The sequence below is a fragment of the Rhizophagus irregularis genome, chromosome 10, assembly GCF_026210795.1.
Source record: "Rhizophagus irregularis chromosome 10, complete sequence".
NCBI classification, from domain to species: Eukaryota; Fungi; Glomeromycota; class Glomeromycetes; order Glomerales; family Glomeraceae; genus Rhizophagus; species Rhizophagus irregularis.
The window spans coordinates 855,327-881,688 of NC_089438.1; the positions used below are offsets into that span (position 1 = coordinate 855,327).

The window sequence follows — 26,362 nt, forward strand, 5'->3', positions numbered from 1 at the left end:
TAATTTGACCATTTTCTTTAATTAATAAAATAAATTCTTTTTTTTTTGTCAAATTCTGTTTTTTTCTTAATCGATAAATTTATGTGCGTAAACTTTGTGATGATGTAATATTAGCCAAAATTTGTAAGTTCCATATAAAAGATATGTGCGTGTAAACTGTGTATAATTATAAGTTTATCTTTTACTAATTTTACGTCAACTAATTTACGTCAATTTTATACTCAACATTGTACATTTATTTTATCGGCGTTACTATCATACGTAACTCAATAATAATCATTTACGAAAAAAAAAATTTATGCGTAAAGAAATTACTGAAGCAGACTAAGTTAAAAAAAAAAAATATTTTTTTAAGTATTTCCCATTATTTTCTGTTTTCAAAAATTAAAGCCTTCTTAGGAGGTAATGAAATTGGACCAATATATTTCTTATTTTCAATTTTACCACTCTTTGTTTTAATATTGTATTTCAAAATTAACTTATGTAATATAAGTTTTATCTCATGAATAGCAAAAAATCGACTATATAAAAAAAATAAAATTAGATTTTAATTGAAAATAAGTGATAATTTTTTCATTTATAAAATATTTACCCAGGACACGCATGTTTTCCTCCACCAAAAACAGCATAATTACGATCAACTTTTGATGCAGAAGAATTTGCATTTACAAATCGAAATGGTTTAAATTCTTCAGCATCATCGCCATAAGCATCTTTTGATTTTAATACATCATCCATATACAAATTTACCCTACGTCCTAGATACAAGAAAATTAAATGATTTTTTTTTTTTGATAAAACTATTATTAATTTACTCACCTTTTGGAACTGTATATCCGTTGGAAAAGGTGAAACTTTCAGATGTAACTTTATGAAGAAACTTCACTAATTTATATTAAATCGAAATAAGTAAAATATTTATTATTAAAATTATTTAAAATAAATAATCCATACGTGTATCATCCGAATGTCTAAGCACTTCTTTGACGAAACTATCTAATTTCTTCATTTTTTGAACATCAGGGAGGGTAATTGAACCATTGCATTCTTTATCAATTATCATTGCTTCTTCATATAATTCATTCAAGCATTCTGGTCTTCCCGCCAAATCTATTATAAGTAAAATTATACAAAGTTATAAATAATAACGAAATAAACATTTTTATCATTTTTATCAAATGATAAGAAATTACCAAATATTCCATTTGTAATTATTTCGCTCGTTGTTCCGACTGAGCCAAAAATTAGAACAAATAAGACGTCAATATAATAATGAAATATTTTAGGATTTGAGTAATCGAAATCCGGTTGACTTATATAGAATTCAAGTGTATCATTCTATTATGATTTTACAAAAAAAAAAATTTTTTTTTAAAAAAAAAATAAATAAATAAAATAATATGCGAAAAAAAAAAGAAACTTTCAATTTTTTTAATTACGTAAAATTTATAATCTTTGTCGAGCATTTTTTTCTCCTTGATACGTTTTTCGATCACCGGTTTTATGTGATTGATCATAATTTTTTGATGATGTAAAATTGGATTCCACCCAAATCTCAAAGGTAAACTAATCAAAAAAAAATTATAATTTTTTTTTTATTAGATATAGACCAAAAAAATTTACTTTTAATAAAAATGACATTTAATCATGAACTCACGTGGTTACGAAATCGTGAAGTTTCGGATGGATAAAAGAAAAAATTGGCGGAATTGTTCTTATTCGACCGATATCGAAAACAAAGACTCCAAATGATTTTACCACATCTTCATGAGATGCAACTTCCTAATATAACAGAAAATTTCCAAAAAAAAATCAAGTATAACTTAAAACGTCTCAACAATGATATATGACATGAATTACCTCTCCAACTATTATATTAGCCATTGGTAAAGCGATTATATGATTCATTAATTCCCAAATACTAAGAAATTCTTTTGGGTCTAAAAATTAATAAATAAAGAATCAGTATTATTATCAGTATTGAAAAGCAAATAAATAAAATTTTAAGATTATGATTACCTTTACAATCTCCAATAAATTTATCAATTCCTTCCAAGAGATATTTTTGTATTATTGGAGTGTAAGAATCTATTTTACCGGTAATTTCTTTAACGAGTTTTGCATTAAGTTGAGTTACTTTATCAAAATCACTAATATTCTCAAAGAGCATATCGAAAGGAAGAAACTACAGTAAAAAAAAGTTCAAATTTAAATAAATTTTTATGATTGGAACACATTTGCCTCATTTACCTCGGATAGTGCCAATTTAAAATCTTTATGATTTATAAACACTTCATTCAATGAACTTCTCGAAACAATCGTCATCACACGTCCGAATACATAAATTGAAAAACATTCACCATACTAATAATTGAATTTACGTAAATTTCGTAAATTTCGTTGTTTTTATTTTTTTTTAAAAAGAAAAAATTAAAATATTTAATGATCACCTGTTCTTTACATTTTTTAAAGAAATTTCGTGCGTTAAAAAAGTAATTATACGTATGTCCGAGAATTGGAATTGTATAAGGCACAAGCGGTGGTTCGTTCTAAAATTTATCAAGGTTTTAAAAGAAACCATTTATAACGACCGAAAACAATTTTTACTTACTGCACCAATACGAGGAAGTTTTATAATATAAAAAATTATCAAAATGATAATTCCAATGATATATGCCAAGAACTCTGTTGAAACTTCATCCATTATAATTTAGCGTAAATTGCATAATTCATGAAAAAAGAATGTCTTTTATATAAATTCTTTAAATTATTTGCGTAACTATAAATGATCGACCCTAAAAGAATTTTTCAAAATTGATTATACCATACTATTTTAGTATTGGTGAAATCATAAAACAACGTTTATTATGACGATTATGATGAATTGCATAATCTTTGAAGGGTTTAATTCCCAATTTGTTAGTATATATGAGACTTAAATTATTTTGCTTACCATTTTTAATTTATTCTTTTTCTCTTTTCGTAATTGACTCAAAAAAATTCAATTATTTTTGATTTATCACTTTTCTCTTTTTGTACAATGGAAATCACTTAAAATCACTTTCCATTTTTGATTTATCTTTTTCTCTTTTTGTAAAATTATTTACTATTTTTTTTGAATTTCATTCATTTCACTCTTTCTTGAAGAATTTGAAGGTACAGTTATGCTTTGAGTAGCGGAATTTGTATCTTGTATGGACGATCCAGAATATTTAATATTAACGAGTTATATAAATTCAAATATTAATTAATTATTATTAACGAGTTATATATTTTTAATTAGAATATATTACACAAGAATAAGAATTTGATATAAATAATATTAAAAGTATTAAAGGTAATTAATTAATATTTAAAATTTATATGTCATCTGTCCGACTAATTAACATTTAGAATTTTTTTTCGCTATAATATACCTTGTTTCACAAAATTCTTTTATTTTTTATAATTTAGTTTTAGAAAAAATGGAGTAATTCCATTTATTACTAATAAAGTTTAGGGATATCATTTGTATTTATGGACCGTTTTCCATCAAATAATTTCATAAATTGTATTAACATTATTTACATTATGTTCAAACAAGTTCCCACATATACTATAACTAATAAGCATTATTATTTTTTTTTTTGAAATTAATTTATGTTTTAAATAAATTTATTTTGATTACCGATTAATATAATTACTGTATACGCAGCAAATAAATTTTAGATTTCCGACCCTCTTTCACCTCGCACACCCTAGAAGATGATATCAAAGTATGCGGAAATTCAAATTATACAAAAAATCATCAATTCTTAATTTGCATCTTACATCTAATAAAAAAAAAGTTTCCTCATTCCATAAAATCATTAAGTAAATAAAATAATCAAATAATCACTCTTTTCGTTCCATAAACGTTAAAATATTATTTTTTCAAATACAACCACACAAAGTTTCAGCTATAACAGATAATTGAACATATACATGTATTGACGTATGTAATACTAGCAACATGCTGTTAATAGAAATATTATTGGTTCATCCTTGCATCCTAAATAATAAAACATAGGGCTGACGACCTAATCACGTGATTTAATAAAATTTTTGATTGGCTAATTTTATGAAAAATTTTATTATTATTTTTTTTTTAAAAACTTGAAACTTAGCCAAAACGACTTTTTTTTTTAACAATTTATATATGAAAAAAAAACATGAATTTTTATTAAATTTTTTATAAGATATGACTAAGGCCATTACAAACTTAATTTTATGGTTTTCACAATATAAAAATTTCATTAATAACCCGGCAACCCGGCCTTTAATTTTTTTTTCAAAAATTTTATGTGAAATTTTTTTTTCAATTTTTAAAAAATTCTCACCTAGCATAGTAATATTATAAAAAAAAAATTTTTTTTTATGACTTAACAAAAACTGACCCGGCCGGGATATGAAAACCATTTTTACCACTTTGTGTCGCCTAATCTAATTTTATTTGATATTATAATTGAACTTAAATAAAAAAAGAATAAAATAAATGAAATAAGGAAAAGAAAAAGAAGAAAAAAATAAACATACCTGGTTTCCGATAGTAAGAAGTGAAAACAAAAAAGACGTTATCTGTTATTTTTTAAAAAAACAAAGGACACGACGTCACGTTAAAAAAGATTATCTTGGTAATTTGTTCATTGACTATAAAGTATAGATGAATAAAATTAAATAAAATTGGAGTTATTAGATTAAAAATATAAAAATATGAATTTAACTTACTAGGAACAAGTAGTTTGAGTTTATAGTATAAAATGTGTAAGAGTCTGTTTATTAAAACGCGCTAAAAAAAAAAGAAAAAAGAACCCCTCCAAAATTTATATTTTGAAGTAAAAGTTTTTTGTGAAAAAAGTTGTTTTCGCCGTGGCTTAGAAATTTTATGTTTCGTCGGATCAACTATTTTTGAAAACGGCTAAGACTTTAAAGTTTTAAATTGTATGACTATCATTTTCCTCAGTTATGAGTTACATTTATTTCATTCATATTTCATGATCTCTAACTAATGATAAAAATTATATATATACACATATATATTTTTCAATTTTAGAGACGAGAAGTATGTTGGATAGTATTTCTAGTAATTTTGTAGGTTCAATATGAAATTTTTAAACGCTATATAGAATTGCTTTGGTCGTTATTTTAAATTTTGAATGGATTGTAGAAGAATCTGGCGTAAAAACAAGGCATTATTGATTCTTTCGGTCGTACACAATTTTTTTTTTTGGGGAAGTTTTCGATTCCTACAAAACAAAAAAAAAAAGAATTAGACGCTTTCCCTTTTATAAAAAATTAAAAAATTATAAAAAAAAAGAATTAAACCTTTTTTTTTCGTACACGATTTTTTTTTGTCTCCTGATTCTTCTGATCCATCCGAACTGTAGGCGAAGTGCTCGATTCCTATGAAACAAAAAAAGAATTAGCTTAATATAAGAATACAAAAAATACAAAAAATACAAAAAAAGGAACTAAACATACTTCTGATCCGTTCGATTTCTACAAAACTAAAAAAGAAATATATTAGATACAAAAAAATACAAAAAAAAAAGAACTAAACATACATCTCGTACCTGATTAGCATTTAAAATTTTTGCATTAATATCATTTTATTTTATAGCTTTTTTATATACTACATTTTTTCCAACCTCTTGCTTTGATAATTTACAATCTAAATGAATAATAAAAAAAAATAACTTTTTTTTATCCTTTTCAATTTATCATTCTCTTGTAGATAAATAAATCACGTAAATATCTTTCTATAGATAGTTTTTTAGTAAATAAATTTTAATAAATTTAAATAATTTTATTTAAGTAATATAAAAGTTTTTTAACAAATAAATATGAAGATTTTTTTTTAACAAATTGTTTTTTCCTCAAAGGTATCATAAGGGCTAGATTTCAAAAATAGGAGACTCCATCTAGACTCTATAACATTAAATTAGGAAATTTATATCGATTGTTAAATTTAAATCATAAAAAATTTCTTCAATCTCTCACCAAGTAAAAAAATACAAATAAAAATTAAATAATTACATAATAAACATAGTAGATATGATACCTTTAAAAGTAGTCTGAACTTAATTACTTTCATCTATAATAAAATAAATAATTCAATTTGGTTAATAGATCAAAAAAATCACATGTAAAAAAATTACCTTTGGAATTAATATCAAGTTTAGTAAAATCCATTTTTAAAGAATCTATAAATATTAGTTGTTAGCATTGTAAAAAAATTTAAATCATTATAGAAAACTATATATGTTTACCTGAATATTCTAAATCATCATTTTTGTCTGCATTTTTAGGTTCTGGAAGATTTTTAAAATCTAAAAGTCTACTTGTGTAAACTGCTTGAGAATGTGTTGTATATGAGAGTGTACTAGTAGATGATAATGGTGATTGAACTGTTGAAAATAACTTTTTATTAATTTCATCTGCTTCTTTAACTTGCCTATAAATTATAGAATTCACATTATTGTGATTAATATCAGAAAATAAATTATATATTAACCTATGTAATACAATTGCGCTAGGTCGTTTTAAAGGGTTTGCATTCCAACATTGTTTAATAATGTTAAAAATTAATTGAGGAATTTTATAATTAGACTTTGGCCTCAACCCCTGACAAATTTTCATTGCTAAGAACTCATCATGAGCTATATCATGATAAGGAGGCAATCCTGTACAAACTTCATATGCAATAATTCCGTATCCATAAATATCACTTGCTTGAGTATATTCTTTTCCTCTTAATACTTCTGGTGCTATATAAGGTAATACACCATATATTTCTTTATTGTTATTTTGAGAGGATTTTGCATTTGCTGGTTGACATAATCCCAAGTCAGTAATATAAGATTCTTGATCAAGATTGCTTAATATATTTCCACTATGAAAATCATGATGAATTAATCCTTTATTATGAATAATTTTAAGACCTTGTGCAATACCTTGTAAACACAACATCTTATGCTTCCAATTCAAGTTTTTATTTAAAAGTTGTCTTAAACTACCATTTTTTAAATCCATTACCATCATAAAATTATTTGTTTTTGGATCTTTGGTAATACCATAGCAACTAACTACCCATCCAAATCTAGATTTACATACTAAAATATTTGATTCAACCTAAGGGATAATTATAGTTAGATTAGCATTTAAAAAGGCTAATAATACTAAAATATATAAGAAAGTATCTTACTTCTTTTAAAAAATCTGCCGTAATACCTTGTGAATTATGCAAACATTTTAAAGCAACTTTTGTTTTACCATTTCTTATCAATTTATTATCATAAGAATCCCAATAATTTATATAACCATCTTTCCAAGTTGCTTTAAAAGTAGTTCCAAATCCCCCTTTTGCTAAATATTCAACATCTTTAAATTTATCATATTCAATCCACTCTATGGTTTGATCAAATTTTTTAGCTTTTAATTGTGCTTTTTGAATAAATTCATCAACGTCATGATTTCCACTTGTCCAATTTTTGAAATTTGGTTGAAAAAGACAATAATTGCAATGATCATAATTTCTTCTAGGTTGGTTACATTTTTTGCATAAACCATTGTTTTTATAACATTCCTTTAATTCTTTGTCTGTTATTAGTTTATCGATTAAAGATGTTTGTTCTTCAGTCAATTTCCAATACCGGTCGTCAAAATCTTTTATTTGTTCAATTACATCATCACTTAATTTAATTTCATCCATTTTAATAAATAATTTTTTCATATGTAAAAATTATTAAAAAGATAAAAAATAATAAAGGAAAAGAAAAAAAAGAAAAAAAAATGGTGGAACGTTATTTTGGGTTGCAATGATTTTAAGATCGGCAACAAAATTATCAAAAAAAGACTAGTTAAAATACACAGATAATCTTGATTGGCAAATTAAATTTGTCATTGCGGTTTTTTATTTAAATTCTCTATAATAGGTAAGATTAAAATAAATAAGTAAAATAAAAAAAAATGTTTAACTAAATATAGTAAGTAACTAGTAAGTATTATGTAGTTTATGTAATTTAAAAGTGGTGGATTTTTTTTTTTTAGCGAAAGTGTCCAGAAAATGCTTTGAAATTGTCTGAAATATAATGTACAAATTTCGGACAAAACTAAATATCCGGAAAATGTCTGAAAACGATTACGTTTTAGAACATTTTCTGGACATCAACTGGTTCAAGTTCTGTCTGGAACTTATCATCCAGGTTTGAGCCTAAATCAAATGATGAGTATCACTTGCACAGACTTTGAAATTTCAATTATATATCACATTTTTGTCTGCTCTTCATTTTTTCTTAGTATGTCAATAAAGACTTTGAATGTCAGTTTTGATATTTTTACATTTTTTGTGAAAATTAATTAAATTAATTTATCCTTTTTTGAAATGCTGTCAAGATTTTTCTGAATTTTTTTTCATTGTCCGGAATTTTCCAGAATTTGTCCTGTTAATCCATCCGGAATTTGTCCAATACGAAAATTTTAGAACAAAATTCTGGACATACCAAGATTCGGGACAGCTCAGGATAGATAAAAAATGGACATTTTTCGGACATGCAGAATGATAACTGGATATATTTCAGACATTTTCGCCAACATTTTTCGGATAATTATTTTTCGTAGGGATGGAATACGATACTTAAAATGGGAAATTTTGCAATTAAAGAGCAAATCAAAGAAGCAATTGAAATTAACGAAAAATTATATCCTCCAACAACTACCATTATCATTAACTATTAGTAATCTCACATCTCTTCAAGCAGTTTACACAAGTAGACTTTTAGATTTTAAAAATCTTTTAGAACCTAAGAATGATGATGAATATTCAGGTACTAATTATCATTCAATAGTATATATTAAATTAATTCCATAGTACTAACAACTTTATAAAATATAAATATAAAGTTCAACATTAATTCTAAAGGTATTATTTGACTATTAAGTATAATGTCTTAAATTATTATAATATCAGACTTATTATAGTGAAATAGTAAATTACGTGACTCCAAAACTTTAGAACATTTGGTACTTTGTACAAAAAAAAAAAAAAAAAAATTATCTCGATCTTTAATTTCCTATTATTTAATTTTATTTTTATTTTTCAGCTAAATCAAGTTTTATCGGAAAATGAGATTTTACTACAACCACTTTTCTTCACATTTTCATGATAGTAACAAAATAATTTATAATTTGGAGCATAAAACAAAGTGGAGAACGATTATACTGTATATGTAAATTTAAGGTCTATACTTTATTTAAAATAAATATTAACAATATATAACAACAAATGTCACGGAAATGTATAATAAATTCTGATAAACAATGAATAAATAAACTTAACTGATGTGTTTTAACAGAATTATAATTAAAACAAAAAACAAGCGTTGTTGAATAGGTTTAATTGTTAAATCACTAAGATCTACAGTAAACTCTTTTTCGTAATGATAAATTTAACAATAAAAATTTAATTTCATTATAAAGAGACTTTCATTTAAAATTTCTACATATCAAATGCGTATTGTATACAAAAATTAATTTAATTTTAAACATAGTTTTTTCAGTTACAGCAAATTTCAAAATATACGGGACACTTGAGAAATTTGATTGTCGGGTTGTCGGGTAGCCGGGTTACTCGGCAGTAGGTTGTTTATTAGAAAAGTATAAATAACACGTGACGAGTATAATGAATAGTAGTATATCAGATTATATAATAACCTACTGCCGAGTAACCCGGCTACCCGACAACCCGACAATCAAATTTCTCAAGTGTCCCGTATATTTTGAGATTTGCTGTAAATCAGCATCACTATTAGTCCTGTTCATTTCCGGTCGGTCGCATTTTTCGGTCAGATTTAAGTTAATTTTGATTGGGCTGATCAGTTTGTACAACGCAACCATTTTTCGAACTTTTAGCCCAATTTTTTTCGGGGGTTTTTTGGTCGAACGCCAAAAATAACCAACCAAAATTGGATAATTTCTGTTTACGTGACATTTAAGAAAAAAATATATATCAATAGAAGGAGTTCGAACTAAATTTCAATCTAAAGCAGTTCAATTTGCGATCGAAAATAAAAAAATTTTATTGGATAATTTTTGTACAACAAATACGACCAAAAAATGCAACCGACCGGAAATGTGTGTAATTAAAAATTGGTATTACTGAGCAGCAAAATGGGTTGAAAGTTCCCGGCTCGCGTGAATTTTGAAGAAAGTTTGCCAGCCCAAACCGGATCCGGATCCGGGTCCGGGTTAGGGTTTTCGGGTTCCGGGTCCCGTTTGCAGACCTCTATTATACGGGTTGATTCATAAGATCAATGTTATCTGTATAATAAAATTATAATAAAGTTTTCAATGATCGCATTAGTTTTTTAATATAGCACGTTATATTGTTTTTTGTGAAATTCAGACTACTTTCACAGTAGTAACTAACTAAATTCCCGAAATAATCATGTGAATTCGATCACCTGAAATGCGCAGACGAAAGAATAGGGCTGTGCGACATGCGAAATTTATGGATTATGCGCAGTAAAACGCCAGTAGCCCAACAAATTTTCTATTCCACGTGATCTAAAATATTCATTACCGGGCTGCTGTTTATATTTATCTGAGGGACTTAGTTTTTTTTTGCCTCATCCCGAATAATATGAAAACAGCTGTAAAAATAAAAATCCGGACGGCCGGGTCAAAAAAGACAAATTTTGATATGTGTGATATGAAAACCGAATTTATAACTTTGCGCCGCCTTATTAATTATCATTAAAATATATCGCTTTAAATATTTTTAGTTTCAAATGAATATTTGAAGGTGTTTATTAATATAACAAATTATTGGATAAAAATAAAAATCTATAAAATTTTGCTAGTTTTTTAATTTTAAGTGTGCTATTCGTAAATGCATCTAATAATTCTGTTTTCCACAAGTAAATAAAAACTTTTCGTTAGTACTTTAATATATTAAATTTAGATAAATTCAAGAACAACCAAAATTCTATTTGATAACCAGTATCACCGCGTATAATGGATCGTAAAAGGAGTTGTAAAAAAAGAAATATGAGATTTTCAAAGTTTGAGTTGGAAACTTAGAGATAATGGCATCACAGTTTTTTTTTTTAAAAAAAAATATCATTAATATTTAGTTTTTAAGATGTAGATATTACAAAATTATAAATTGTTTAATAAAGATTTAACAAAAAGCTTTAATATTGTTTTAAAAATTGTTATTAAAGAAGTGAAATACGTGAAAATAATTGAATTATACTTTACAAAAATATGAATCTAATTATGTTTTCCAGGTTAACATTTGTAGTACACTCAGCACAATTATTACTAATGAGTAATGACAAAAAAGTTGCTTTTTAGATTGCACGATAATTTGAATTTTTGGACCACGAGAAAACATCGAAGCTGCATTATCAGCGGGTGATTTTATTACTGAAGGCGTCACTAAGAACTTGGAGGAAATATAATGAAATCTGTAAATTATAAGTTATATAAACCTCCAAAGATCACATATACAATTGACATATACAATTGCCTGCCATTATTTCTCGTTATTTATTTATAATTAACACTAATATATCTAATTTACTTAAATATTAATTGATATATTGATTTAAACTACATTAATCCTGTACAAGTTACAGCTAGTTAATTAATATTGGCTAAAATTATTTTTATTTAGTTTCATTCAATCCGATTGTTTATTTGAAAATACTTTATGCCGATCAATAGCGTACGTAACATTCGTAACAAGGTATTTTTATTTTTATCATCGGATTACTATATATAGAATTTTTGTATCAAATTTTTGAATGTTACACATGCACAAGGGACTATATGTTGAATAAATTTTATCCGAACCCCGTAATTTTAAAATTTTTTTTTTTTTACGTTTCATTTTATTATATGGTTAACGTTATTTTTGAATATACTAATTCAAATTAATTTAGTATGGAATTATCAAAAATGAATTCTAAAGAAAATAAAAGAAATTTATGGAAACAATTTGTTGATCATGATAAATATCAGGTAAAACGATTTATTTTTATCATTAATAATTAATATTATTGAATTTCTATTTGAATAATAATGTTTTTTTTTTTAATCATTTATTTTAAAAGAAACATGTTACTATTGGTTCAACTACTGAATCAGCAGAAGGGATAGATGATAAAATAATTTATATGGAGGATTTAGAAAAAAGAAAACAAGTATATGGAATATGTGGAGAATGTAATGAACCTGGCACAGGAGAATATTGGTGTCAACCTTGTAATGCTAAAAGATCTAAGGATAACTTTAAAAATTGGACTAGTGGAAATAAAGATATTGATGAATTTATACATCAATCACAACTTAATACTGTTTACTATAAAAAATATCTTGAATGGATACCTTTTGAAAATTTTAAAGATATTACTTATATTACCAGAGGAGGATTTGGTAAAATTCATTCAGCTGAATGGTCTGAAGGATATATTGTATATTGGGATATTGAAAATCAAAAATGGAAAAGGGTTAGTAATACGGAAGTTGCATTAAAAAGTTTGGATGATTCATCTTGTATAAGTACAGAATTTTTAAATGAGGTAATTAAAATAAAAATGTAATTATTTAAATTTTATTTATAGATACTGTATAATAAATTTCCTTTTTAATATTTTTTAGATTAAAACTCATCTTCAGATTTATCTTATTGATGTTATTCAATGTTATGGAATAACTCAAGATCCAAATACCAAAGATTATATGATGGTTTTAGAATATTGTGAAAAGGGAAATTTGAGAAATTTTTATATGAATAATAAATCAAATTATTCTTCAAAAATTGTTGCATTAAAGCGAATTGCAAGTGGACTTCTAGATATTCATAATGCTGGAAAAATTCATAAAGATTTTCATTCAGGCAATATATTATACAAAGTTTTTCCATATATAAGTGATTTAGGAATGTGTCAACCAGCAAATAATGAAAAGCAATCAATTAAACAAGAAGGGATTTATGGAGTATTACCTTATATGGCACCAGAAGTTTTACGTGGATATCAATATACAAAAGCATCTGATATTTATTCATTTGGAATAATGATGAATGAATATATATCTGAAGAAACTCCTTATAGTAATATTCCTCATGATCATGCTTTATCTATTAAAATATGTAAAGGACTTAGACCAAATATTTTTAAATATACACCAAAATTACTTGCAGATTTTATTAATAAATGTTGGGATGCTAAAGCAGAAAATAGACCAACTGCTAAAGAATTGTATCAAACACTAAATAAATTGCATGATTATGAGTATGAAGATAGTGATACCAAATCTCAAGTAGATGAATATGATGATAAAATCAATTTAAACAGAACAAGTGAAAAAAGATCCAACAACATTCAAACGCATCCGCAAGCAATCTATACTAGTAGACTTTTAAGTTTTAAAAATCTTCCAGAACCAGTGAATTTAGGTAATTTAAATTAACTTAACTTTGGTAATCAAAAAATGTTTACATTACTAATAACTAACTTTATTTTTTAATAGACGTTACTAAAACAACATTACGTAAGTAATTATTTCTATTGGCAATCAATATAATTAATAAATCTTTATATCGTTTTAATAACATGTTAATTAATTATAGGTTCAGAATGTTTTGATTGTCAATTAGACGAATTAGGTAAGGTAAAATTTATTCTTTAGTTCTTTATTTCGTTAATACTTATTAATTTTCTTATTTTGTAGATCTTAATCAAGATGAAGAAAATAATATTGAATGATTTTTTTTTTATGAGAATCAAAGAATTTAGTTTAATTAAAGTTATATTATTAAATTATTTCTTTTATACTAATAAATTATAAATTGGTTAGCTATTGATTTTTCGTTTATGGAAAATTAATTTTATCATTAAACTACCCAGAATATTAATTGCAACTTTATTTTTTTACGTAAAAGATTTAATATACAGTACGTAATATAGTACGTAATATAATGTCAAATTAAATTATCACTTATTGAATAAATTTTTTTACTTGACTATTTTTAAACGAAAAATGATTTTAAATTTTACAAAAATGGCTAAAAAGATTTTAATTATTGAATTATAAATTAGAAAATTATACTAGATCACTTGAAATATTTTGATTGTAAATTAACCTAAAACATAATGGAAAAAACTGAACAAAACACTAATGAAAGGATTATTAAATTAAACAAAGACCAAAAATGAAACAAATTAAAATAATAAGTAAGATAAAGGATCAAATGAATGAAATCAATCGTGAAACAAAAAATCAAAGGATCAAATGATAAAGTTAAATCGACAAAAAAGGAAACTAAGTGAAAGTATAATTAAAAAAGAAATCCGAACATAAAGTATAGAACGAATATAAGATGAAAGTCTAATAAGTACTGAAGTAATAATAAGTGATTTGATCCTAACCAATATATTGATTGTTTTATGTTCATTATCTTAATTAGAGATATATTTATTGATTTTTTCGCAATTTGAATGAATCTTGACTATTTATAAACTATCAAATACACTGAACATAACAAAAATTAAGGAAAATATGTTATTTCGGATTGACAACATTTCTGCTGAAAATGATTATTTGTAAATTACTGTTTTATTTCTATAAATAAGTTGACATAAGATATTAATTGGTCAAACGGGTTAGTCAAGTGGTCAGCCAACATTGGTCATGGTTATAACTCGACCGACGCCATCACTAATCTTAATAAAGTCTTAGATTTATAATAAAAATAAACTATACATTATGGCAAAGATATCATTTTGAAATTAGTATTATTTATTTCATGGGGAGTTGGAAATAAATGGGTAATCCCCTGGAGCGTGTCACTCATTAAATATTAACTATTTTAACTATTTTAAACTAAAATTAGTAAGTTTCCGGCTATCTATATGAGACCGGGAAATAACTAAACGAAGATTCCCGGTCATTTATAAACTCAACTAATCACTCGCAATTTTTAAAAATTAGTATGAAGGTGATCATGAGTGACACTTAGTGCGACAGGGGATTACGCTATTTATCTAATATAAATATCAAAAAATTAGTTTAATTATCATTAATGACGTTTCATATTTGGAAAGTTATTGTCGGTATTTGGTTATATGAAAGGTATTGCACTTTCTTAAATACTAATAGTATCTTATGTTTACTGATCTATACAATAATGTTTGTAAATATTTTTATGTATTTGAATGACCGAACATTCATGTGAGTATAAATTATTTTAACAAACTTTAAATATACTAAATTTTTTAATTAATATAATCCAAAAAATCAGCGCAATAAATTATGAGATGTAGGAAATCTTGTTCAATGAATGCTTTAAATATAAACTATCGTGATTCTTACGTTCTTTTTTACTTAATTTCAAACATAAACGATTTAAGAGACATAAAGTTTCGATTACAATTTACACTAATTTAGATGATGAGTATAGTGAATATAAAAACTACCTTTTTTTTTTTAAAAAAAAACAAAATAAGGAGATACAGGTAAATATATTCTTTTTAAATACTGTCTATACTCGATCGTCTGCTTAGTATATTGTTACTATAACAATATTTGCATCAAATTTAGAAAATAAAAAACTTATAACACTCCGGTAAATTAGCCGCTAATATAATAATAATAAAAGAAATTCGTTTGTTAATATAATGCAATACTGCATGCGAGATACAAAACCCTATTAGTAAAACAGTAAGTTAATCTTCTTATATGCTTTATTTTTATAATGCTTCTATTTTATTTTAAAATTATCCAAATTATAATCCAAAAAATTTGTGAGGATGGAAAATTTTATGACCTTCTTAACTCATAACGAAACTAAAATGGCGCAGTAAACAAAATTCACATAATTTTTGTAAATGTATGTTATGAAAATAAATTATTTAGCTAATATTAAATCTACCTTATTATTATTTAACATAGCTTTAGTAAGCACAATTTCGCTCGGTTTAACAGTCAAAGAATAGGATGTCAAAATATAATTTTTTTTTTGAAAAATTTGTATGGTTATCAAATATTATACGCACGTGATAATATGGTTCATCCAATCATTTCCGTTTTATCCTAATTATCTTATCATTTTATCTAAACAAGATTAACTCACCGAAGATTAAATGAGCGCCTAAAATTAAGATTTTCTTTGTACAAAAAATTATAAAAAGCATTCTTTTATTAAATAATCAATAAAAATACTAAAATAAAAAATAATTTTAATGAAGCAAAATGTATGAAATAAAGTAAAAATAATCCTTTTTTTAAAAAAAAATCGTTAATCAAATCATTATATTAGCTAATATCGGTAACTGATAAAAATTTCAATAATTTTTTTTAATTTTTGTTCTGAAACTAATACTACACACATAAACCTTACAGGGCTTATCATTTCTCAGGAAAAAATTTACATTAACAATCTAAATAATTATCTGCAAAATGGTATTCTAGAAATTACCTTACAAATCGCAAAATATCATAAATATGGTAGTTTTTAATATGCAATATACTTATGTCGTAAGGATTAGTTGATAATTATGAAACGGAATTAGCTGATTTGAAGAAGCAAGTTGGATAAAAATAAGTATTCATTGGTTCTTTACATATTATTTGTCACTAAGCTGTAATGCCAGCCGGAACTGACTTTTACAAATTGTGCAATACCACGTGATTCCATTATCGTTTGTAAATTTGTCTGCGTTAAGCGATGGAGACAGTATACCATAGATAATAATATTATGCAATGTGTAGGTAATGTAAGTGATTTCCATTTGAGCTAAAAATCAGTGTACGAATATTACAAACATTTCTTCGTACGAAAGTTTAATCTGTATATACTCTTTTTTTCTTTTTTTTTATAAAACTTTTCATTCATTTAGTCTTATCCCCCTTATTATAATCCCTAATTTTTTTAACTCTTCATACTCTACCCTTATTCTATTACTAATTTTCATTCTGTGTGGTGGTGGTGCGGTGTGGTGTTGGTGATGGCGTGAGCGGTATTGATACTGTATGGGCAGTACAGTAGTAGTTGCAGAAGTGGTAAAGTGGGTACTGTAGCCGCGTTCGGTTGTAAGTTCTTTGTAGTTAAAATCATTATATGAACTAGGAAAATGGTAACCGTTAAAGTCCGTCGCGTTTATTTACTCGGATCTTTTTATTATTATCATACAACATTAAATAAAAAAAATTGATTACAAAAATATCAAATTCAGTGTTACAAAAAAAAGGAATATGATTGAAAGGATTTTTTAAAAATAGAGAAAATAATTGTTTAAATTTGAATGTTAAAAATTTCTTCAACGTGCTAGTCCTAAGAATGTTATTGCGGAAAAACTTTGCACAATAATTTAAAATCAAATAGTCTTAAATAATCAGATATATCAAATTATTTATTATGTGAAATCAATTTAATGAATTAATAAAATGAACAAATTGATTTAGTGACTTATGTAATATGTAATTACTATTTGTTGCTGACTTAGCCAAGTCTTTAAAAACCTGATCACCACGTTGAGGTGCAGCAAGCAAGCCAGCAACATTGATCAGAGGGGGAAGGGGAAAACGAAAGGGAAAGGAGAAAACGAAAGGGAAGGGGAAAAACGAAAGGGAAGGAGGAAAACGAAAGGGAAGGGAAAAACTAAAGAAGGGGAAGGGGGAAAGAGCAATCTTTGATTGTTGATTATCATTACCACCTCCTGACAATGAATATAAACTAATCCCCAAATAGTAATCTTCATTATTGTGTACATTCGCTCTTCTATGCATAGAAGTTTCAACTCCTTTCTGGAACTTTACCCCTTCCATCTTATTATCGTTATCCTTTTCTAACCCATTAATATATCTATTTTTCACAATATTCCCATCTCATCTTCCAAAGATTCGCTGATACTCTCGGCTAAGTCTGATATTCCTCTGGCATGATAATAATTTTTATCTTCATTCGTTTTGTTATCCTCTAATTCCGGTGATGCCATTTGCTCTACGTAGTTTATTTCTATCTCGTTCATATAAATTTTGTAAGATCAGATGTATTTCCAACCAGGTTTAATAATCTATGAACTTCACCTTTTAATGTGCGTTCTCTTTGTTCTTGCATTTGTACAAACTCTAACTTAAGTACTTTTTCTCTAAGACATTTTTCCTGTTCTTTGATGTCTCCTTTCTTAATCATGACCATTTCACATAATTTTCATATTAGCGCCGCATGCGTGATGTATATCTAATGCCAAAAACCTGGCTATTTCTTCATCTGTATCTTCCTTTTGTAACCCAGCTTGTTCTAATATTCTTATTTGTTCATTTTGTTTTTTGCTCTAATATCCCTCCAGCACTCTTACGTCTTCTATTGATATCGTAACTCCCATGTTTACTTTATTATCTTTTCTTTTCTATTTTCCTTCCTATTATTGTAAAAATTTTTTTTACTGCGGATTTATAGTAAAAAAAAGGGGTCCATTAAATATTAATGGTAAATATCATTTTTTAATTTTTTATATTAAGTTTATAGAATTACGCTTATGAATCATTTTATATTAATTTACTCTAAATTTGATGTAACAATATATATAAATTGATACTGTACATTGCATTTATTAGTATGTACAGTTTCAATACGGATCAAATATCTCATGCAATCATATTAATCCAGCTTTGAATAAACTTATTGTATAATTTAGCCATATTGTTCGCCTTTCTGAATGTTATGGTTGTTACGCGTGAATACAGTACATCGTGAAAAATTTTCTAAGATAAATGTTATGCAAAAATAAGTCTTTTCCAATGGATTTCGGTCTAGGATAAGAACGCTCTTATATTAATTATATTACTTATTATATTACACTAGGAAGTGCTGTTCAGACGGACATTTTAGTGAAGTTTCATTAATATCAAGAAGACTAGTCGTACAATATCAAAGATCAATATTAAAAAGGAGATATATAATCAAAAAAGGAAAATGCGGGGGTGAATAAGGATGACGTAGTGGAAGGAAGGAAGGAATATTATATGGGTGAATTGATAGCATCTTTTAATTTTTATATTGCAAACTAATAGGCAAATTTTCAACATTTAAATAATTGGTCCAGTGACATTGTTCGGTAAATCAACCAACCTACTTTCGATAGTATAATTAAAATTTCTATTATAAATAGTATATTCAAAATTTAACATATTATTCAGTTATATAAATTTTATGTGAACCATTATTATTTAGCAATAAGCTGCTAACTTTCTGATTATTTCATTGATTCAATAATTGATAAATGAATTAAAAAATAAGGCAAAACAGTTCAGACCATTGAAGGTTTAAATAAAATCAAAAAGAGTGCGAACCATCAAAAATTTTTGCATAAACCCACAATGTCAAAATTATACAGTTACGATTTAGTTGCCGCAGTTTGTTGCTTTAATAATGTGTAACGAAGGACTACACAAAATGTCAGTTGTCCTTCTGGCACGTGACGAAGTAAACAACAATAAAATTTGTACAACATCCGTTGCATCCGTTCTTATGGTCCGCTCCAATTTAATTATTTGTTTAACGTACCCCCTCCCCCCTATTTTTACAAAAATCTGGATTCTATTAAGCATATAATAATAAATATGCCTCTCTAAATTTAAATTATGATTTTCCAGAATTTCCCGAATTTTCCCAAAAGTTATATTATGTTTGTTTGTTTATTGTAGACCCCTCCCCCCTCAAACTCTTCATAAATTCTGGACGTTAAACAAACAATCAAATTGGAGCGCCCTTAGTTATCAAACTAACCATTTTTCTCAAAATAAAATAAAAAATAAAATAAAATAAAATGTTCGTGCTTCGTTTCTTAGTGTTGTGACAACTTGAAAAAAATTTTAATTTGGCCAAGTCTAACATGTTTTTTATCAGATAAGAACGAGAATTCTTTATGAATAAGATAACTTAAAATAATCCTCAAATTTTAAATAAAAAAAAAAAGAAAATGTTTAATATTTGTCATAAATTGTAAAATGAATTTAACTTGAAGGCCTTGCACTGTTTGTTTTATTGGTTCAAACTGTTAGGCAACTTTTTTTTTGATCATTTACCAATTCTGAATTAAGATAAGAAGATTAATCATTAAAGCATTTTTTTTTATACTTTTCAACCTAATATACTTACATATGCTCTTTAATTTATATTGTACACTATATTTTATAAATTATAAGCAATAATTCCTCGAAGACTAACTTTTTTACATTGTATCATTAGCAAGGAAATGGACAAAATTTTTTATGTTGTATTACTATCACAAAAGTCGTACTACGTTTTAAATAATAAGAGTTATTCCGAAATTATGTCACGTTGTACCTGTCTTATAGTGTGATCTATTCAATGATACATGACACCGCATCCATAGAATTCTTTGCTGGTGTTCTTGTTAAGTCCATTCGAAAAATCTTTTCCATGTTACAGTTCTAGATTAGTTATTTAGACTTTCTTAGTACGATTCTTATAATTAGAAACTTCTACGGATTATATTATTATGGAATTTTCGAATTCGGATTAAAAACTCCTTGCTTAGAAAAAAATATATATATTTAGGTTTTTTGTCTCAAGCAAAAGAGATTAATTTTTTTTTTTAAAAAAAAATTAACGATGGATCAATTAACAAATCATAAAACTGATTTATTATTATCAGACAACACATCTTTAGACCTGCCACAACAAACTACAATTAAACCAAATCGTAAACCTAAAATGACGATATTATGCAGCGAATGTAACCAAATAAGGAAACGTTCAAATGAAAATCATCAGATTTGTCAAGTTTGTTATAAAGCGAAATCAGTATATATACCAAGTGGGAACAAAGTTATTGATGATTTTATTAAGCATACATTAATTAGTGGCAATAAATTAGCTGGAAAAATGGTGTTTGTACCTTATGATCAATTCAAAAATGTAGAATTCATTGCTGAAGGAGGTTTTAGTAAAATTTATAAGGCTACTTGGATTGATGGTCCAATAATGCATGAGTGGAATAATGTAAAAAATAAATATAAAAATTATAAAGTCGTTCTTAAAAAGCTTAATAATTCTAAAGGTATTACATCTAAGGAGTTAAATGAGGTGATTATAGTTATTTATTAACTTAAATTTGAGTTAAGTTATTAATAAACTTTTTATTTTAGCTCAAGATATTTCATGAATTTTCTTTAAATTGGAAAATGACGGGTTCTAATAGAAATAATGTTAGTAGATATTTTGGGATTACCCAAGATCCTGTTACCAAAGATATCATGATTGTTATGCCACATTATAAATTAGGTGATTTGACAAACTATATAACTAATAATTTTTATAGTATTGAATGGGTGTCAAAGTTGTATAAGTTAAGTCAAATAGTAACGGGTCTTATCAATATACATAGTGTAAATATTTTACACAGAGATTTTCATAGTGGAAATATCTTTTTTCGTGATAAGTATAATACACAGAGTGTATATTTAGGTGATTTGGGATTAAGTAAATCTGCAACTGAAATTACGGACGATGATAATAACAAAGAGAATTATGGTATCATTCCTTATATGGCTCCAGAGATTTTTAAAGGAAAAAAATATACCAAAGAATCAGACATATATAGTTTTGGTATGATTATGTGGGAATTTATGACAAGTAGAAGGCCTTTTTGGGATAGAAGTCATGATACAGAACTTATAATAGAAATATGTGATGGTTTAAGACCACCAATTGTTACAAATGCGCCCAAAGGGTATATTGAATTAATGAAAGAATGCTGGCATTCTGATCCTAATAAAAGACCAGTAGCTACTGATATTTTTGATAGACTTGATAAAATGTGGAAGGGTGAATTAGTACCAGCAGAGAAAACTAAAATTATACAGTCGTTAGATATTGGACCTGTAACAAAAAATAATCCAGGTGCTATTTATAGAAGTAGATCTTTGAGTGGTATGATTCAATCTGCAATGTTTACAATGTCTACAAGAAGTTTAAGAAGTCAATCTATAACTGCAGAATTTGGTAAATATAATAATGCTGAATAAGCTTTAATAAAAACAAAATTAATAATATACTTAATATACTCTACTTCGTTACCATTTAGAACTATCCAATTATCATCAAAAAAACGATATATCATTTAATGGTAATTATTTATTTAAGGTTAATATAATTTTAAGTAATATTAATAAGTTTTATTTTTTAAGATAAAAGAAAGTTCGACGCCACTCAAATTGAAAACAGTTTTAATGATGAAGGTATGACAAAAGTCAAAAATTATATATAAATGTGAATGAATTCAATATTTACTAATTTAAAATTTCCAGATAAATTTATTAAAAAGGTTAAATTAATCGAAAATGAAAATAATGGTAAAATATTTCGCGTATTTGTAATAAAAATAATTTGTGCTTATATTTAATTATTTTTCGTTTTCATTTATTTAGATTATACTACGCAAGAATTTGAATTGGACATAGATATAGATTCTGAACAATTCATCGATGATAAAAGTAAGTGATGTGCTTATTATATTTTCAAAAAATTTTTATTATCTTAACCTAATTTCTTTAAATTTAAAATATAGGATATACTACACTTGAAAATGATTTTGATATATGAATGTCGGTCTTTATTGAAACTTATTAGAGATTTATATTTTTTCTTTTTATGTTATTATTTTTTTTAAGTTTTATATTATTATTTATTAAACATTATATAAATTATATATAAAAAATAAATTTATTGATATTTCAAATATAGTATAAAAAAGTTTAATACAAAATACAAAAAATAACCTTATTAATAAGCGTCAATTATAAAGTGGTAGCAAGCTTTGAGAAGCCAAATTGTAATAATCCAGCGTAATTTTGAATTTTTGCATCGTTCATTATATTAAATGTTTTAGTTAATAAATGTTTATTCACCAAAAATTCGGTAAAAATTACTAATATAAAGTCATTTATGATTTATGACCTAACGAAAACTTTTACAATATTATCTAATTTATTCATGAAATTTTTTTAAAAATTTTTTCGGTATTAATTTTTTCGATTAAATACGATAGATTTATTTCTATTATATGAAATTATGTTTATTGAAAAAAAAATCATTATATATGTATAGCCAAATATAAAAGAGAATTGCATTTTTGTAAAAACAAATTTAATAATTTATTCCTTCCCTCATGAAGAGAAAGAAGTGTTTAGATTTCTGTAACCAAGTCAATGTATTTATTTGCGAAACCTTTGAATTGGTTTAATTATCATATAATATATTGATAATAAATTATTTTTAATATATCATTTTTTTTTATCTAATGGAACAGATAAATTTTGTTTATTTTGTACGTTTAAAATAGTTCCATAAGTATTTTTAATTTTGATTTAAAATATACTTTTTTTATAATGATGAATATTTTTCATACGAGTATTTAATAAAAATCACGAATATATGCACTAATAATAAAAATAGAAAAATTTTTCTTAAAAAATATTTATAGAAATAAAAAAGATAAGAATATGAATTATAATAAATATGAATTTTAAATTTAAGAAAAATCATTATAAAATATAAATCTTATCTGTCATGATATCAAAATAAAATTCTGTTACAGCCGGTAAAAGAATTTTAAATTAAAAAGTTAATTCCTGAAAATTGAACTTTATCAATGGCAAAATTGTTATACAGTATATTCAATAAAACTAAATTCAATTAGTTATACAAAATTTTATACAGTATAATAACAAAATTTTAATTCTTATACAATTTGAAATACTTCAAATTCTTCCACGGTAAATACATTTTCAGTTTTTCTAATCAATTTTTCATAGAAATTTTTTTTACTAAGACAAAAACTACCAAAATCATAACTCATCCCCAATATAGTAAGATCGTTCCAACCAAATGATGGACCACTAAAAATCCCATTAAATGTAGCATAACATTCATTCATTACACGACTTAAAATATAATTCTCAATTCTATCATCATTATCAAAAGAGAATATAAAACTATCTTTAGTAGTTCCATAACTACCATCAGACCTCCATTCAACTGGATTATATCCCCCGAGAATTTCGTTACTATCTTTCGCTTTAATAACTGTTACTGTACGATATCGATTATCACAAGTTTCATGAAATTTTTCTCCTGAAAATCCGTCACGAGATCCGCGAAATAATAATTGGAATTTATATGGAGAATTTAACTTGTCCATAATTTCTAATCTATTGATCCATTTCGAGATTAATTCAATATGTTGATATGTAATAATTTTTGAATCAATAGTTGACTTGTTATTAGGATCCGATAGACTTAAATAAAATTTTAATAAATCTTTATACATTTCCTTTGACAAAATTCTTTTATAAGGTAATACTTTATCCATAAATTCTTTTGAAGTTAAGTTATAAAAATTAATAAAAGGAATACATTGTTGTAAAGTATTCTTTAAAGTATTGAAATCATCCTTTGAATAGTTTTCGACATCAGAAGGAAGTTCAGGATGTTGAGCAAGTCCCCATTTAAGAACATTATTCCAAATTTTAATGTTACTAATTTGAAGTTTATCATTTTGAATAACTGAAATTAAAAGATTTTCTGGAATCAAAGAGAAGTTTGTTGAATTGAATAACTTATCTGGTTCTTTGGTTATTAAATCAGTACAATATTTTTGTAGTTCAAAGAACGAATTATTTTCAAAACTCATTTGATATATCAAATCAAGATTTTTTTCCATCCATTGTTTTTTGTTTTCGATCAAAAATGATTGTAAATATGTTATTAATTCCTGTAGATTAAGTTCATTGGCAGCAACTAGAATTTTAATTATATCTAAAGTATCATATTCTTTTAAAGTAAGACTTCCACAATAAAGATACCTAGAAAAAATAGAAATTAAAGAAATTAAAGGATTATTCAATAAAAATTATCAACCATTTTATATTTCTGTACCTTAAAATTATTTGAAAAATCTCTGGTAAAATATTTGGTAATTTAATATGCATCAAAGTTCCATCATTTTTCTTTATATTATTAGTTGATAAAATTCTTTGTAAATAAGAAGAACGATAATATAGAATTACCATATGAGCTCGAAATATTTTTACGTAAGGATCTTTACCAACTTCAATGGTAATATCATAAAATTCTTCATCATTTAAAATTTCAAATAAATTTTGTGTTAACTTTGGTAAAAGTTTATTGTCAACCATTTTTTTTTTTTTTTTTAATAATTTTAAATGTAACAAGAACAAAATCCAAATTTGTAAATGTCAACCTTTTATAATAATTGTACTCTGTGCAACATCAAATTTGTATATTTTCATGCACATGACAAATTGCGCAACACTTATTCAAACTCGATATTTTTGAAAAATTTACTATTAACTTTAAGCATAATTATCTTTCAGTGCCGGAATTATAATAATGTCAGTCAGTAAAATAATTTCCTGACCAGAATTATCAAAATTATCCATAAAAGGTTGTGTAATAATATAACTTTGGTTTGTGACTTTGTGTTATTAATATTTTTTATAATCATATACGATAAAATGCTCATACTGTATCTAATGATATATCTAAACTTAGAATCATCATCTCAATATATCGAAAAACGCTTGAAAACTACAAAAAAAACCAATATACTACATACTTCACTTGATGCATTAAAGTTTTAACATACTAATTCTTTAATATTGAAATACATTAATTCAAAAGAAAAAATCTCATTTTTCGCTTACTATTCCATAGGACACAACTCTTGAATGTTGTAAAGCTTAGATTTATGGTTGATAAAATGTTCAATAAAACTTTTATATGCTTAGACGAAGCTATATACTAATTTAGATATATTTTTTTTTGATAATGTAAATCTGATTTCTTAAATAGCTGTATCGAACATAGTGGAAAGTTCTTTCAGCGGATCATATTTCAAACTTAGTTGTAGTAAATACAATGATTCACGTAACCATATACATTCGACAATAAATCTTAATCTTGGCTAGAACTATAAAATTTTAATTCTGGTTTACGTTTAATAAATATTTTTATACTCAAGCTTCTGATATCTTTCACTTAAAATGAAAATTTGAATTTAGTATGAAATTGTGTAGTCCGGGTGATTATATTTAAATAAACAATGATGAATTGATATTAAATTGATTGTTTGATCACAAAATACCGAAACCAACGATCAATGTTACGCATATAATAATAGAGTTGAAATTTTAAAATAATTTTTTTTTTTTTTAATCGGATTTTCACTAATTAAAAATTTTCATCCGGATTAAAATCATTATATAAATCCGGATGACGGATTCCATCCAG

At 25.3% G+C, this 26,362-nt stretch overlaps 6 protein-coding genes across 6 annotated transcripts; 2 read left to right on the top strand and 4 right to left on the bottom strand.

Annotated features, from left to right (window-relative positions):
- Positions 1 to 364: 364 nt before the first annotated feature.
- Positions 365 to 2,704, bottom strand: OCT59_001725 (uncharacterized protein; the record flags this gene model as incomplete). Its single annotated transcript, XM_025324216.1, has 12 exons — positions 365 to 521; positions 593 to 758; positions 820 to 885; positions 955 to 1,110; positions 1,194 to 1,338; positions 1,440 to 1,566; positions 1,658 to 1,782; positions 1,861 to 1,940; positions 2,020 to 2,185; positions 2,251 to 2,364; positions 2,451 to 2,549; positions 2,612 to 2,704. The coding sequence occupies 12 exons, from the start codon at positions 2,702 to 2,704 to the stop codon at positions 365 to 367; spliced, it is 1,494 nt and encodes a 497-aa protein (XP_025187370.1).
- Positions 2,705 to 6,098: 3,394 nt separating this feature from the next.
- OCT59_001726 (uncharacterized protein) lies at positions 6,099 to 7,729 on the bottom strand (the record flags this gene model as incomplete). The annotated part of the gene is made up of 5 exons (XM_066144030.1): positions 6,099 to 6,112; positions 6,177 to 6,221; positions 6,288 to 6,472; positions 6,533 to 7,149; positions 7,223 to 7,729. The coding sequence occupies 5 exons, from the start codon at positions 7,727 to 7,729 to the stop codon at positions 6,099 to 6,101; spliced, it is 1,368 nt and encodes a 455-aa protein (XP_065995232.1).
- A 5,369-nt stretch (positions 7,730 to 13,098) lies between these two features.
- On the top strand, positions 13,099 to 13,790 carry OCT59_001727 (uncharacterized protein; the record flags this gene model as incomplete). The annotated part of the gene is made up of 4 exons (XM_066144031.1): positions 13,099 to 13,480; positions 13,555 to 13,575; positions 13,655 to 13,690; positions 13,756 to 13,790. 4 exons carry the CDS (start codon positions 13,099 to 13,101, stop codon positions 13,788 to 13,790), a joined length of 474 nt encoding a protein of 157 aa, XP_065995233.1.
- A 4,104-nt stretch (positions 13,791 to 17,894) lies between these two features.
- On the bottom strand, positions 17,895 to 18,223 carry OCT59_001728 (uncharacterized protein; the record flags this gene model as incomplete). The annotated part of the gene is made up of 2 exons (XM_066144032.1): positions 17,895 to 18,040; positions 18,112 to 18,223. The coding sequence occupies 2 exons, from the start codon at positions 18,221 to 18,223 to the stop codon at positions 17,895 to 17,897; spliced, it is 258 nt and encodes an 85-aa protein (XP_065995234.1).
- Positions 18,224 to 20,662: 2,439 nt separating this feature from the next.
- On the top strand, positions 20,663 to 22,654 carry OCT59_001729 (uncharacterized protein; the record flags this gene model as incomplete). The annotated part of the gene is made up of 9 exons (XM_066144033.1): positions 20,663 to 20,990; positions 21,081 to 21,136; positions 21,199 to 21,389; positions 21,831 to 22,054; positions 22,137 to 22,178; positions 22,240 to 22,290; positions 22,360 to 22,404; positions 22,480 to 22,545; positions 22,620 to 22,654. 9 exons carry the CDS (start codon positions 20,663 to 20,665, stop codon positions 22,652 to 22,654), a joined length of 1,038 nt encoding a protein of 345 aa, XP_065995235.1.
- Positions 22,655 to 23,760: 1,106 nt separating this feature from the next.
- Positions 23,761 to 25,288, bottom strand: OCT59_001730 (uncharacterized protein). The gene is made up of 2 exons (XM_066144034.1): positions 24,989 to 25,288; positions 23,761 to 24,915 (listed from the first exon to the last, which is right to left on the bottom strand). The coding sequence occupies exons 1-2, from the start codon at positions 25,246 to 25,248 to the stop codon at positions 23,793 to 23,795; spliced, it is 1,383 nt and encodes a 460-aa protein (XP_065995236.1). The 5' UTR covers positions 25,249 to 25,288; the 3' UTR covers positions 23,761 to 23,792.
- Positions 25,289 to 26,362: the final 1,074 nt, after the last annotated feature.